The sequence below is a fragment of the Pseudopipra pipra genome, chromosome 2, assembly GCF_036250125.1.
Source record: "Pseudopipra pipra isolate bDixPip1 chromosome 2, bDixPip1.hap1, whole genome shotgun sequence".
NCBI lineage: Eukaryota > Metazoa > Chordata > Aves > Passeriformes > Pipridae > Pseudopipra > Pseudopipra pipra.
Window position 1 is genome coordinate 28,606,840 of NC_087550.1, and position 15,651 is coordinate 28,622,490.

A 15,651-nucleotide genomic window follows, 5' to 3' on the forward strand; every position below is an offset into this window, starting at 1 on the left:
ACAGCAAGGAATAAAGACAAGTTTATTGTGTTGAGATGGTGGAAGCAACTGTAATTTGTCAGGAAGAGGAGCATAAAAATAATTGCAGACATGAAACATACATAAAAGCTTTAAAATATCTATTATAAACACCCAGAAAACAAAAGATTGATTAATTCACACATACAGCTGCAAGTGTAGAACAAAGAAATTTAAAATCACACTATCAAAGTGACTAGTGATATGGCTGCTTACTGCATGTTATTAATGCTGATGATTTTTTCCAGAGTTGGTGAGGTACTTTCACACTTTAGCGTAATTAATCCGAGAGTGGGGAAGAACAGCTAGAAAATATGAACAAATTACAAATTACAGAGAGATATTTGCCATGAAGAGATTGTTATTGCTATATTTTGAGCTATGATTCAACTACTAAAAGTATTATAATTCTATTTTTCTACAACCTAGCTAAAGAAGTCATGAGCATTTCTAATGGAAATTGAATTTATCTGGGTCAAATTTTATGTTTATCATATATGTACTGTTGTGTTAGTAATGCTCAAGGAGAAATTGAATCATCTTGTGAAAACTTAATGTCACAAAGATAAATTAATATTTTCAAATGCGCCCAGGAAGAATGTGCTCTTGAAGAGGAGTTTTAAGTGTAGAACTGTACTTTTTGGGTTTATAAGTATATAATGTGCTATAATAGTATTTAATAGTATAATAGAAAGTAACTAACTCCTGTGACCCAGATTTGTGCCACTTAGGACAGTTTTATGAATGGGAACATGAATCAGACTGTATTATGACTGGGTTTGCATTGCTTCCCACTTGTCTATCCAAAATGTCACACTTAATGTAAGCAAAGCCCAGTTTTGCCTTTCTTTTTTTCTTTTCAATAGGTCTCTTAGTCTCTCACGGCTTTACTGTTGACCAAAGAAACAAAATCCCCGCCATCACCAGACAAAACTTAAATTTCATGTGGTCCTGATGGGTGAGATGGGCTGCGCTCTCCTGGAGGCAGCTGGGACTTCTGAGGCTCCACAGCCACTGGACCACGAGGGGGAGCAGAGCTGAGATATGAAGGCAAGAGAATTATCTCAGGGAATTTCTGCGAAAAAGAAAGTTCCTCCCCTTCATTTGCAGGATGGTGTAATAATTTCATTTATTCCTGTTTTGCAAGCCAAATAAGAGCAAGGCAGACCATGTGCAGGATAAGCTTATTCAGAGACAAAAGCCACAAAGCCTGCAGTTCAGTCGGCAGTGGAAATACACTTCTCTGTTTAATTAGGTGTCCAGCCAGGGCATCAGTAGCTAGAGAAACACACACAAATATGTTGCTGATGAACAAGTAAGTGGAGTTTTATGCAGGGAAACTGGACTTCTGGTCCCTGCACTAGTATGACATCTCTGTTAGGTGGAGAATACCTATGGGAAGCTGCCCTTGCTTTTTGACTGGAGCCCAAGTAAGGAACTGTCTACATTCCTGTTGAAAGAAGATGTGATTGCTCATCTACCAATGATAATGAATCAGAAAAAGATTAAGGTGGGAAGGGATAACTGGAGGTCTTTAGTCCAAATATCGACTCACAGCAGAGTTAACATCAAAACTGTGTCAGGTTGCTCAGGGCCTTTCAGGCAAAGCTTGTAGATCTCCAAGGGTGTTTATCTCTGCACATGTGAGGATGAATGAGGGAGTGTTCCCTGCTTCTTCTGGGTATGAAACCCCAAATCTATGGCTTGTCTCTATCAGCTTCATTCATTCTCTTCCCTTGTTATTCTTCTCAAGGGAGAAAGATAACCAGCTTGACTACTTGTGCAGTCAAGTCTTCATGTATCTAAGCTAGGGGTGGCTGCTTTGTGATAAAGAGGAGTCAGTTGTGCTCCTTCAAAGGAGTTTAAAATATCTGTTTAAAATAAAATCTGAGTTTCTGAGTGAAAAAGTCCGTGTAAAAAACCAATTTAACAGCTTAAACCACTAGATGGTAGGAGTCTATTTTCTGCAGAAAAAGTCTGAAGTCAGCTGTTTGAAATATTCTATGATAATTGCTGGTGGAATAGAGCCAGAAAACTTTCCAAGATATAATTGAAAACACTAGAATATTAAACTATGGTCATGGAGGTGAGAATAAGAGAGAGAAAGCATGAATTCTCTACAGGGAATAAAACACTGAAACAGAGCATACTTTATGCTCTACAGAGCTGTCATAGATTTTTCTCAGAGTTGTAGAGATAGTGGATAAAAGGAGAGAATCAGAGACCACAGAACAAGTTCCTCCCTTAGACTGAAGTGGGGCTTGTTGCAAAATGTGTTTGAGGCCCCTAACATCTGTGTTACTACGACCCCTTACTGAAAGCCAGTTCAGGATGCACAGATTCAAGTTATCAGTACCAAAAGGATGCTTTGATAGTTTGGAAAGTAATATCAAGTGAGGAACTCCAGAGATTCCTAGGTTCACTTTCACTCATCATCTATAAGGATATTTAACAGCGCAGTGGTGAAACACAAAGCTCTTTCTAAAATGTGAGGAGCAGCAAACACAGTAATCAATTTGTAAGAAACATATGAAAGAGTTCTGTCTGAACTGCAGTTCAAAAGAAGCACGTCCCAACTCAGCCTTGGGAGTGCCCTTTGACTTTCCCAACAGCACATCAAAACAAGAGCTGGTGCATAGCCTTCCTCCTCACTTCCCTCACCACAAGCCCACATATCTGTAGGAGGAAAGCCCAGGTGTGTTGTATAGTGATGTTTTCCAGCTAGATACCTAATCTCAGTGGTACTTGAAACAGGATACTGGGAAATGGAACAAAAAAAATATGCCCTGCAATTCAGAAATTCTCGGAGGGACAAGAAACACAAGATGAGATTCAATCCAAAGACAAGCTGAGAGTAAGTTTAAAAGATGTAGTTATCTTCTGACCACCAAAAGGTATGCCAGAGGTAGGAAGCTCACTGGGAAGCCACGACAGTGAGAGTTTCTAGAGATGCAAATCATAGAGTCCTAGAATATGACATAGAAATTGTAAACATTTAATTAAGTTCTTTCAGTTTTGTTTGTCTGTTTGTTGTTAGGTTGGTTTTTGTTTGTTCTTGTTTGTGTTTTTGTTTTGGTTTTTGTTTGTTTGTGTTTTTTACTAGATACTCAGGGAATTAGTTTTGTCCAACAGTTTGCAAAGACAAAATCCAGCCTTGTAAGGCACAAGCAGAAGAACGCTCTCTACAAAATGCTCAGCAGAGTTGTATGAGAATTCACACATAGTGCTTCACTTTAGTGAGTACAGCCTCTGTGTATATTCCCTCTTTAACCCTTTGGATCTGCATTTTGGTGCAGAGGACACATGGCAAAGCAATCTAGCGGAGCTTTTACAGATATCAGCAAAGTTCTAGGCCTTTGGCATTTCTACTTTTTTATGCTCCCACTTTTTTATAGATTTTCTTCAGATCTTGATCCTATTGTAACATTAGATTATATTTTGTCTCACTATCCTTGTACACATTCTGACTGTGAGCTACACTAGGTGATCTCCAATCTACAAAAGCACAAAGTGGTACATACGATTTCTGATCACTGTTATCCGGAATAGTCCAATTTCCTACCTCCATCAGGCGACATTGTCAAGGGGGGGGGAAAAGAAAATAAATCTTTTTTTTATGACATCCGCTCTAACAAGCCCTAGTTTCTGCCTATTCCTTAGATCAAATATCCTGAGTATCTGCACACCAATGAAACGAGATAGAATATCCCCAGGTTCTTCAGTTCAGAGCTTGGCACTTCTGAGATTCTACAGATACAAACTCTGATAGCATTGAGGAATCAAATATCAATACTGATTTCTTTATTTTTTTTCCTGAGGAAGGACATGAGGTCCTGATCTGCCCTAGAGCCTTACCCTCCAGAGTGCAAATGGCTCTTTCCCATCTCATGTCTATGCAGGCCACACCTACGTTGTCCCATCATAGAGAAGTTAGCTGCAGGTCTATCTGCCCCAATGATACATCATAGACTGAAGAAGGCACAGTACTGTACAAATGAAGATCAAAATGGATACATTTCACTAATGCAAACTCAAGGTATGGGTTGTAGACAAGAAAACCTTATATTGGTGCTGCAATGGGAGTAATTCAGATGCGGGGGAAACATGGGCATAAAAATTTGAGACTTAGCACTGCAGACTGATAAAGAGCACTTTAGACAGGATTAAACTGTAACAAATTTAAGATATAACTACTCTGAATGTCATTAACATTTACATTATTTGCACGGATCTTTTACTTCATGTGCTACATAAAATTTAAAGGTTAGCATTTTAACCATTTGTTCTCAAATTTCTCTTGCCTGTGTTCAAACTTCTTGGGATAGATTTTGGTTTCCCAAGATGTATGGTTAGAGAATCACAGAACTCGCTGAAAGATTTAGATGCAAGGGACCTCAGGAAGTCCATAGTCCCAAACTCTGCTCACAGCAGGGCTGACTCCAGAGGTGGATATGTTACTCATGGCTGTGTCCTGGTGAACATGGAACATCTCCAAGGGTGGAGAACCCCCAGTTTCTCTAAGCAACCTGACAAGGTCCTTTCTTTAGCCTTCCTTGAGGAGGAGGAGGAAGAGAGCAGGAGGAATGCAGTCTTACAGCAAGTGTAAGTGTAATAATACCATCTGTATCTTACGGGGAGGGGTGTAATAGCTGTGCATGGGTGGGAATAACATCCTTGATGAATGGCAGAAGAGGCAGAACAAAGGCAAGTTTCATATTTATGTCCCTCAGGAAGAAAACTTAAAGTCCCATGAAGTCTTCCTACAGAGAGAGAGAGAATCCTTCTAGCTTGATTCCTCTCCCATGATTTTTTTTTTTTTTACTGAAAAGCAGGAACCTTCTGTCAGTGCTGAGAAACTTAGTAAAAGAAAAACAGTAATTCTGCCAGACACAGTGGTATGATTGTTTCTCTGTGACATGCTTGGGGAATGAAATGGGCTGTTGCCCCAGTGTACAGATGGATTTCCTGAACCTACTCAGTGAAGATGGCTCAGTGGTTTTAGTCCCATTATCATAGATCATAGAATCACAGAATGGTTTGGATTGGAAGGGACCTTAAAGACCACCTCTTTCCAACTCCCCTGCTGTGAGGGTTGGAACTAGAGCTTCCACTAGACCAGGTTGCTCAGGGCCCCATCCAACCTGGCCTTGAACACTTCCAGAGGTGGGGTAGTCACAACCTCTCTGGACAACCTGTTCCAGCCCCTCATCGCCCTCATAGTAAAGAATTTCTTCCTAAAATTTCAGCCCAAAGGCACTGCCGGGGCCGGCTGGAGCGGGAAGGATGGCGAGGGCTGCCCAGGAGGTGGCAATCGGGAGCCTCTTACGGGAGTGGAGCAAAGGTGGAGGGAGGCTCCCAGGAAAAGAGGTGGCTGCCTTTAAGGTGGGTTTATTTGCCTGCCAGATGGGAAGTCTGTGACCAGCCCCTTTAGAACAGGTAAAGGCAGTAAGGCTTCTCCACCCACTCGCCTTGATCTTTCATCACCACCGTGGGCCAGGCGGGCGGTTGTGCAACGTGCGCGCTGCGCTCGGGAGGCTGCGGGAGAGGCCCATGCGCTGCCCGCAGCAGCCCGGGCGCGGAGGCCTGAGCCGGCGGGGGCTGCGAGCCGGGCCCCCTCTCCGGCCAGCGTGGAGCTGAGCGCCTGGAGCGCCGGGATGGAGCTCTACCTCTGGCTCCTTCTCTTCTGGGCTCTCCTTCCTCCCGAGGTGCCTGGGAAAGAAGGTAAGCGTGGGACCCGCCGCCGGTCCCTCTGCCTGGAGGGCTGGGCTGGGGCGGGCAGGCGGAGAGGGACCTCGCTGAAGGGTAGGGAATGGGACCTGGCCCAAGCGCCTGGGGCTCCAGGGACACCACAGAGGGACTGGGGTATCAGGGAAGGGCAGGCTGGTGGGTGGGAGACCAAGGCCTGGAGCAAACCCCAACCAAATCTCGGTGGCTCAGTGAACGAGCCCAGGTATGTTCTCCCCGTCCTTCTCCACCTCCTCCTAGTTGAAGAACAAATGCCTCGGCATATTCAGTGATCCAAGAGAATTCTGCCCGTTTCCCTAAAACACGGGCCTTGCATATAACAAGTTTAAACACAAACTCAGAAAGTTTCTTCCCCCCCTCTGCCAACACCCCTGCACAGTCCTTAGGAAGCTCTCTTGGGAGTTAACCCTTGTGAGCAAGCGGACAGTCATTTTATTGGAGAATCTTTTACCTACCCCAGTGTTGGAAGCTGGAGCTGGGGTTTACAGTTTCCTCTTCCACCTCTTAAGAATTCCTTGTTTCCCTTCTCTGTTCCACTTACTTCCTTTTATTAGATCTAGTGATCTTTTTTCCTTCTATCCTGAGAGTAGTTACACAGTGGTTATGAAACCTGGGAGAATGGTAACTTGACAGAGAGGTGAAGAAGCCTGCATCTCTGGTCTGTTCCCTACCTCCTCCTGCAGTTAATTTCTGCTAGGGACTTCTGTGTCTCACAGTGAGAGATGTTGGGGCTTTTCCATCCCAAAGACAGTACTTTGCTTCTCCAGGCTCTTGATCAAGAGGACTTGGTCACAGCTGGCAGTTCAGCCATGGGCTCATCTCAGACTCTGTGAGTGCTGAGTGCTCTAAAGCATTCGTGACAAGCACATTTCTATCAAGGATCCAGCTACATGGATGCAGCCAGCAGACATTGTGGAGGAGGCCAGCCTAGGTGAGAAGTAATACAGGGTAGCACCACACAGGCTTTGGTTTCCAGAAGTTTGTGACCAGCAGTTGGCAGTAACACTCAGGGACCTGTCTGCCAGCTTCTCCCCAATCTCAGCCATCTCATTTGGGCTGTGTCTGTGATCCACTCTTCCTTAACTTGTTGATCTGGGAAACAGCTCATTTTCCCAGCGTCCTCTCTTATCTGAAGTCTTTCTTCTTTTGGAGGACACCTCCACCCATATGGCTGGACAGCCACATGAGATCCCTAGCAGCGAGGCTGTGGACCTCCGAGTAGTAGCCTCCGAGTACTCGTATTCCCTGTGCTTTTCTAGTCTTGCTGACTCAATTTTCCTTTCCTTCCAGAATCCCTGTTGTGGGATTCACTTTGAGAGGTACTTCTTGGCAATGGACTTCATCCTTGCAGTGGGCACTCAGGAGCTGAAGGAGTTGTCCTTGCTGACAGAGCAGAGCATGGCATATGGGCTCTGCAATGTTCTTGTCCTGGCCACTTCCAAGTTCCTTTTCCCTTGCTCTGATGGAACTTGCCATACAGCCCCTCTCACTTCCACATTGATGCTTCAGTCCTGTAAAGCATGGGATAGATGTTATCTCAGTGAATGTTCTGGTAGGACTGGCTACCTCACCCTTGGAGGTTTTGAAGCTAACCACAGAAGAATACTATCTCAAATAGAAAGATTGAGAGTAGAAGGGAAGTGATTGAGGAGCCTTGTCTGGACAGGGAGCCTGTGGCTTAGGAAGGTTTTGCCATATGACCACACTGTGAACACTGTGAACTTGCAAAACCCGGATTCCTGCTTTTCCCTTCTCCCAATCCTGAAAGGGTGTTTCAGAGGTGAGAACAGCAGCACAATCCCTCTTATCTCTGATTCTGGGCCCACAGCCTGCTTCCTCATTCCACAGGACTTTTGCTGATCTGCACTTTACACTCTATTACTTACAGTTGGCAGGCAGTATTTGTAAAGCAGTCAGATGAGGGGGAGGAAACCCGGCTATTTAAATGCCATTTAAAAATTTCCCCCCTCCTACCTTTCACCCCAAATTCTTTTCTGAGATGTTTAGAAATGACCCCTCTGAATACACCCACAGGAATCTAAAAGAGAATCCAAGGAATTTTTCCTGCTTCCTGTGATCCCCAGCTGGGGCTGCGATAGGTGCAGGGAAACCAGTAGTCTGTTCTGGCAGCACCAGCAGACCCAAAGGCAGGCACAAAGCTGCACATCCTGCAGTATGACTTATTCCAACTCTCTTCTCCCTGTTTGCCTACAATGTGATACGTTTCTAACATCTCTTCAGATCAAGACTTGAGGGCAAACTGATCACATTTTCAAATTTCTTTGAGGGCTAAAAATGAACATAGCAATGATTTTCTCCTTTGTCACACGACTCCAGTAGCCAAAGCTTAACACAGCTGTGCAGGGCAATTCTGCAAGAGGTGGCCATAGTATGGCCAGAGCTGTTACTCTCTTGATGTCCCTGCTAAAGACTTAAACGATTTCTAGGCCACCATCAGATGGCGGACAGCCTGAGTTAGAAGTAGAGGTCTCATCAGTTTGCACAACTGATGCATCATCATGGCTTTTGGATACTGTGACAATGGCAAGTCCCTCCTACACTTCGCACTCCCTCAGTACTCTCCCACTGTGTTTCAAGCACTGAATAGTAACCCTAGGTGACACTGACTGATCTTTTGTGTTGGTAATTTGTTTGATTGTCTTCCTCTTCATCCATTTAGTCTACTGCCTTCGTATTCCAAGGAAAAGGTGTTCAGCTGCTAATGCTGAGTTGCCATTTGAATAGGCTTCAGCCTTCTCCTTCCCTTTTGGGGCAGCTTTAGGAAGTAATAAAATTTGTCAGGGTTGCATTTTTTGGATGTGTGTGAGAGGGGGTCTTGTAAAAACTTTTAACTCCTGACTAGCTGCACTGTCTCGTATCTTTCCATCCTTCCTTTAGCAATACTTTTCTTCTGTGACAAAACAAGGATGAAACCATTCTATGGGCCATATAAGTTGGGTCACTGATCTCTTTTTTCCCCTTCTTCTTCTGGTTTTCAGTGAATCTACTTGACACAAGCACTGCGCAGGGTGAACTAGGCTGGCTTCCAGACCCTCCAGAAGTAGGGGTGAGTACACACATTCAAGGAAGGGGAGCCACTGGGAGTACTAAATGATGCAAAAGCATAATCCATGTTGAACTTTCACCCTTCCTACTGAAATCGAGCTTCTGCAGCTCTCTCCTGAAAATTTTATCCTTTGTAAATCTCTCTCCCTTTCTGCCCCTTCACCTCTGCAGTCTCAGCCACTAGCCAGCTTTTAAGGACTGATAGCTCATTGAGTTTCAGTAGCTTTTCTTATGCTTATTGACTTTCATTAGCTCTCAGTGATTAAACATATCCTTGAAATATATTGTTTCCATGAAGTAATAAAGCAATGGAGAGAAAAAAAGGAAAAAAAATCCAATCATCATCTAGTTTTTCATTCTGTCATATTGCAAATAAATTTTACATCTCTTTTTCTAAGAAAATAGGCATAGCAGAAGTATTACTGTCTCAAAGTCCTTCAAGAAATTAGAAACACATTACACATCTTTTAATTCAGCAGCTGACTGAAGAAATAGCTGTTAAGTCATGGGGCAACAATCTGCTCTTATGAGTGGGCTGCAAGATTCTAGGACCTTACACCCAGCCCTAGTGCTGTGTTTGGTCCACACAGCTGATAATGAGAAAAGCATTTCCCTTTGTTTCATGAGTACAAAATTGAGTTGATGGAAGTGCTTAAAAATCTACTCCTGAAATCACTGCAAAATAGGACCCCAAAAGACAGCTGAACTCTCAGATATTTTTGTACAAGTACAGCTATTTTGTATGCAGTACAGTCGAGCAGTCCCTTTAGTGTCACAACCAACGTTGTCAAAGATGGTTTCCTTTGCAACAGCAGAACTGTGGCAGTGGTGGAAGGAAGGCACAAAGAAAATGGAATTTACCGAGTAGTTAGGAGGACATACGTTAATTCATAGTTCTAGTTCCTCATCCATGCTCTTGTCTTTCTAGCAAGTCCCAAGCTTTCCTGTGGAGAGAGAGTCTTCACCCTTGATGCCTATAAAGTAGACCTGGGTTCAGCCTGTTCCTAATTAATTTTCATAACTTTCCTCTGTAATGTGCTGTGGCTGCTTTAAATTCATCCCAACCTCCTCCTCCTCCTCCTCCCAGTACTCTTGCTGGGTAAAGTAGAGCCAGACAGTGAGGTTCTCCAGTACTGGCATAACTGCATTTGTTTTATTAGTAAAACTGTTTTGGTTATTATTATTATTATTATACCCTACTCAAAACAGGTGCCCTAGTGAGACATACATGTAGAACATATTTTGCCCATTGTTCCCTTTGTTGTCCCATCAACTGTCTCTGTGGCAATTTTACCCCAATTCTAGGCTCCAAGCATGTTCACAATGAAGTCTAACTCTTGAAGAGATTAGAAAAAATCACTGAAAAGTGCATTCTAAAAAAAATCTGATAGGAAGAAAATAAAATCTCTCTTACAGAACATCTGATTTTTGCATAGTAGGTTCACAGCAGTGTAAGGAGTAGGCATACCCATCTACTTGTGCTACATCTGCTTTTCAAAATATGTATATTCAAAATGTAATTGTAACTGAGAAAACATGGCCTGTGAGCAATCAAAACTAATAGATCAGGATACTGATGACTGATAAAATAACAGAGTATGAAGAATCGATTCATTGATTCTCAATGAGCAAGTCTTTTGCAGAGATTTGTCTAATCACATCATTTCCCAACAACTGTTAGGTGGAAGGCTGACAAATTACCACAAGCAAAAAGGGAAAAATGAATGATTCTCTTGTAATCAGAACTTTGAACAACTCTTCATGAAATAATTTGTCCAAAATGAAGAAATAAATGTTTAAAAAAGAACTGAAAATAATTCAGAATATTTTTTGACACAAACGAGCTAAGAGTAATACTGAATAGTCTGACTAGCTTGATTAGTAAAAGGCTGGAAACACCTGAGCTGTATTGCATACACAGTTGAAGGGTGTATTTCATGTAACACTGGTACTTGTACCTCCCCTCAGATGCCAGAGATCTCCCATCTATGAGCTGGATTTGTGTCAATATACTTATCGCACAGAGGAGGAATTTGCCATGAGGAATTTTCATGCTTTATATGGACAAGGCCTCCGAGGCATAGCCCAGAGAGATTGGATAAGTCTGTGGAGGCAGAATTACACCTTTGTTTTCTCCTCACTTTCAGCCAATGACAGTGGGTGAAATGGCTTGCCATGGGTGGTTGTTTCAGGGTCAGACTTGCCTTGTGTCCAGCACAGGCAATGTTTCTGTTAACACGTGTGCAGCCTAAGGACACCAAGCTGTACACCAGTCAGTTTTAGACAGTATGTCTAGTAGTTCAAAACTTGTAGATTACATTAACTGGCATCTTGCCTAAGCTTAAAGATAGTCTTTAAGTGAAAGTCTCTGTACTTAAAGTGTCTATAGAGTTGTGTTTGCTAAAAGGTTTGTGTTAGTTTGTTTTATAGTAGCTGTTTAGAAAGGGTTTCATTCATTTTAGGCTACTACTGGAAACTAGGCTTTTAAAAAGGCAGACTATAGTTTCTACAACTCCTTTTTTATCTACCTTATCACCCCCCTCCACCATCTTCTAACAAATTTCTTGGTAATTTTTTTTGTCTTTGAAATTTTGCAACAGCAATAGCAGTTGGGCACAGAGAGGTGTATTACACCACTAGTGGTAGAATTCCACCTTCTAACATACGTTAGAGAGCTAATGATGACCGTTTTGAAGGTATCAGGAGTATGGAATTTACTTGCCCTGACATTTCTTTAAGATTCCTCATGCTGCACAAACAGCCTAGCTACTTGAACTGGTTTCAAAAATCACTGAAACTGTTCAAAAAAGACTTCCCAAATCCAATCATGAACAAATTCAGTTATTAGGCATAGTAGCATTGCTTTCTGGTAGCTTGTAAAATAACAGTATAAAAAGTTATTTATTTCTAATTTTCTTTCAAGTAGAATTGCATCAGCTTTGAACAGATTGTGATGAGGAATCATGTTATCCTCTTGCATTTTGCTTTTAATAGGCAAGGCCCTGAGCCACGCAGCCTGGCTTTGAAGTTAGCTTTGTTCTGAGCAGGGAATTGGAGGAGAGACCCAAAGGTCCCTTTCCACCTAAATCTTTGTGTTTGTGTGATATTTTTAATTGTTTGTTTGTTAGAATTCTGAGCTTGAATTTTTAGCCCAGGCACAAAAGGTCCTTCCAATTTTACATAACTCTGTAATAACAATTCCTATGGATTTTCTGTATCAGTTTATGTAGGCCTATGATACAATGTATTGAGCAATGCAATATTTGTCTTTAATGCTATGATTATCTGCCCCCCAGCTTGTGGGCCTGTCTTGAAATTTTCCTTTTATCCACAATTTCTAATTTCCTTTCTGTGTATGTGAATAATATTTGCATAATCCAGTCATACTTCCATGAGTATATGTGACTACTAAAGTTCCAAGCCATTTGTACTGGAGAATGCTGCACACTGGGCTTGTCAATATGACTTTCTCTCTCTGTGCTGTTGAATGGATTGTAAATTAAATAGTTTTTTATTCTTTTTTAGCTGCTATGTTTTCTTGAGAAGTGTGCTTTCACTAGTTCTACAGCTGTCTTTGCTTGTAGAAGGGTCCTGTTTCAAGTGACTTTGTTTTCAATTGGATGTATGTTATTTTAGGAATCACATGAATTCTGCTGCAGCCAAATCCTCTCATATTTATTACATATTAAAGATTTGGCAAGGCTCAGTTCTCCACTGGTAGCTGGTTTTATGGAGCTTATTTTTCCCAACTTATATTCCTGCATGGATCATAGTATTATTAAAGCTCCCATATTATTTTCTTAGTCTCCTTTCTAGGCTGCTATTGTTCTCAATCTCCTATTCGTGGTGAGGAGGAGGCCACAGTTTTTTTCCTGCCTATTTCATTCTCTTGCTTGTTTCCCCACGTACATCAAAGCTATCAAATTTTCTAACCAGGTTTCCCAGTATGCATGGCACTTGATCTGCTCAACTTTTCCAAAGTCTACTTTCAAACAGGACAAAGGATGTGTACGTAATCCCAGTGGCCTAATGTATCCCGGAGGCATCCCAGTATCCCAGTAGCCACTAGCTACAACTATTGTAACTCCAAAAACACTTGAAAACTTTGGAAATTATGTAATTCTTGTTCAGTTCTGCACCGTGTATTTCACATGATCATAGTGGCTGCCAAAGCTATGTGAATACAACTTGAGTAAGCCAAAAATCAGATTTTTTTTTTGATGATATCGTTGTCCTATTAAATCCCAGGCATGGTTCAAATTCTACAGTGCTAAATTGTTGTCTTTAGGTAACAGACTAGATCAAGTACCTGTGACCTGTCAGCAACTTCTATATCACTGACCACACAATAACATTTACATGCCTTCAGGTTCTAGCAGACTAAGAGGTCCCAGATGTTGATATCAGCTGATGGCTGGTTTCTGTTTCCACCGCTTCTGGTCAGACAGATAGGCCTGTCATGAAGGAAATAGTGCTGCGGGCCACACAGCCTTCAACCTGCAAGCAGTTTCAGCAGAGCACTCCTTATCTCATTAAACCTGGGCAGTTCACTTAGTCAGACTCCTCGGTATCTTACTCAGTCTTACCTGGAACAAGTCTCAGCCAGTCAGCTCTTTGTAGCATTGGAAGGTGGTGTGAAAAATAGCCATCAGAAATTCTATTCTGTGCACCTCCTCCCACAACTGTGGGCAACGCATGTCCTTTAAGAGCTAACTCAGAAGGGTGTCATCACCTCTGAAACTGGAGTAGAGTAGCAGCATACACCTCAGGCTGCGCTCAGCTTAAGTACAGGCACAGGGGATTAGCTCCTCCAAGTGAACAGGATCTTCATAGAAATAAGGGACAAATGCTTAGTAAAGTCAACAACCACCTGGAAATGCGAACAGTTCTGGCTTCAGGGTTGTATCCTGACATGACCTGCTGCTGTTGATGCATGCACTGGGTGCAGATACTTGTTGATGGTATTCTGTTAATTGAAAATTAGTTATTTTGTGTGGATTTGGAAGAGAAGGGATAAAAATATTATGGATATCCAGATATACTTTACTCAGAAGGGTGAGAAGGGTGAGTAAAAAACAGTGAGATGAGAGCAAATAAAGTGTAAATTAATAGCTGTACGGTATCAACCAGGTAGCCTAGGATGGAGTCACTGCCATAGACCCAAATAACAATCTCAGCCAGTGCACTCAGTGGTGTGATCTAAAGGCCAGAAAAGAGCACATTCTGAGCCAAAGTGAAGATGCTGTACAACCATGACATTCATCACTACAGCTGTTTGGGCACTGTGGTGGTGACAGCACTGTTGCCTAGCAGCTTCAGAAGGCTGATTCACCCTTTTATAGCTGTTGAATGAGTGGACAAGGTTCAGTGAACTTCCTCACGTCAACACAAAAGCAGCACAAGTCAGCTGGAGCTTTGAGATTAATCTGCCTATAGCATGGTCCTCCAAGAAGACTAACAGGCTATTTAAAATAATAATAATAAAAAACCAACCAACCAAAAAACCAAAACCAAAATAACTTTTATTATAATACCAACCAGAATACTGGTGAGTTTGCAGGCAGGCAGGTTAGAAAGAAAAGGCTTCATGTTTTTTATTGCCTTCTGTATGCTTGCTAGATGAACCTATGCTTTGAAGTGTGATTCTTACTATCTCAGAGGTGGATCTGCAGAAAAATATGCCCATGACTTCTTGGAAGGTTATTTCCATTGTTTTTAACACCTAGTTCCCGGCTTTTCTATGCTGAGCTGACCCGAAGCTTGCCAGCTCCTCATGTGACTTCCATGCTGCCAACTCCTGCAGCTTCTTTTCTCCAAGCAGGTTTGATCATCTCAAGGAAAAGGCACAATTACCCAACTCCTGATCCATCTTTAAAGGAACTTACACAAACAGAGCAAGTATTGCCCATCACCATCAGACTCTTTTCCAGGTTTCTGTAAGTCTAGAAGTGTAGTTGACACACCATACAAAACCACAAATCACAATAAAAAGCCCTTCAACTTGAAAAAATATAAAAAATCACTTCCATTTACAATGGATCCTATGCAATGTACAATGTAGTGCAAAAATAACATGAGAGCTAACGTTTTCTGTAGTGGTAATACAACTTTAGCCATAAATTCTGAACTCTTAAGATGCACCATCTGATTTTCCACTTCTGTCCTTTTTGTAGTTACTGATATCATTAGTCAGTGTTAAGAAAAGAGGTAAATACAAAACAAATGTTCCAAAATACTGAGGTGAAATGTTGGACTAGAGTATCATTATCCCTCATCTAGTAGCATCTCTCGTGACTAGAACTGTTTTCATGCAAGACCTTAATGTGGCCAGACAGTTCAGAGAATGAGCAGACAGCAGAACCTGGGTTTGATAAACAGGTTCTGTAATCAATGTGCTGGAGCTCTGTGGCTCACATTACCACTTATCTTCCCATAAGAACATGCATGAGTACAAGTTAAATTAAAAGGATGTGGGTGGGATGGAGACCTATGTGCTAGTGCCCTAAAGAACGAGTAATTACATAAAGCAGTTGCTCCTCCCTGAAAATAATCAATGGATCATTGTGGGGAAAAAAATATCTCATCCCACCCATAAAGATACTGTAGATAAGTAAACACCACTTCTATGTTCATTTGTGTCAAAGGCTCCATGATGATGTGATGAAATCAAAATTGCCTGACCATAGCCAAATGATCAAAGAAATAAAAGTAGCCTTGGCTGTTCTCAGATTTAAAGTTATAGACACTCATGAAGTGTCTAGATGTCACCACACTTCTTTCATCATCATCATCTAAATTGTCTTCCACACCAGCAAATGAACT

The 15,651-nt window shown here is 42.0% G+C and overlaps 1 protein-coding gene across 1 annotated transcript in view; it reads left to right on the forward strand.

Moving 5' to 3' along the window:
- Positions 1–5,342: 5,342 nt before the first annotated feature.
- The window catches only part of EPHA1 (EPH receptor A1), a 34,422-nt gene continuing 24,113 nt past the window's right edge, over positions 5,343–15,651 (forward strand). The window contains exons 1-2 of the mRNA XM_064644683.1: positions 5,343–5,739; positions 8,763–8,830. Of these exons, the coding sequence (XP_064500753.1) occupies positions 5,673–5,739; positions 8,763–8,830 (135 nt within the window). The 5' untranslated portion in view covers positions 5,343–5,672. The remainder of the gene's footprint in view (positions 5,740–8,762; positions 8,831–15,651) is intronic.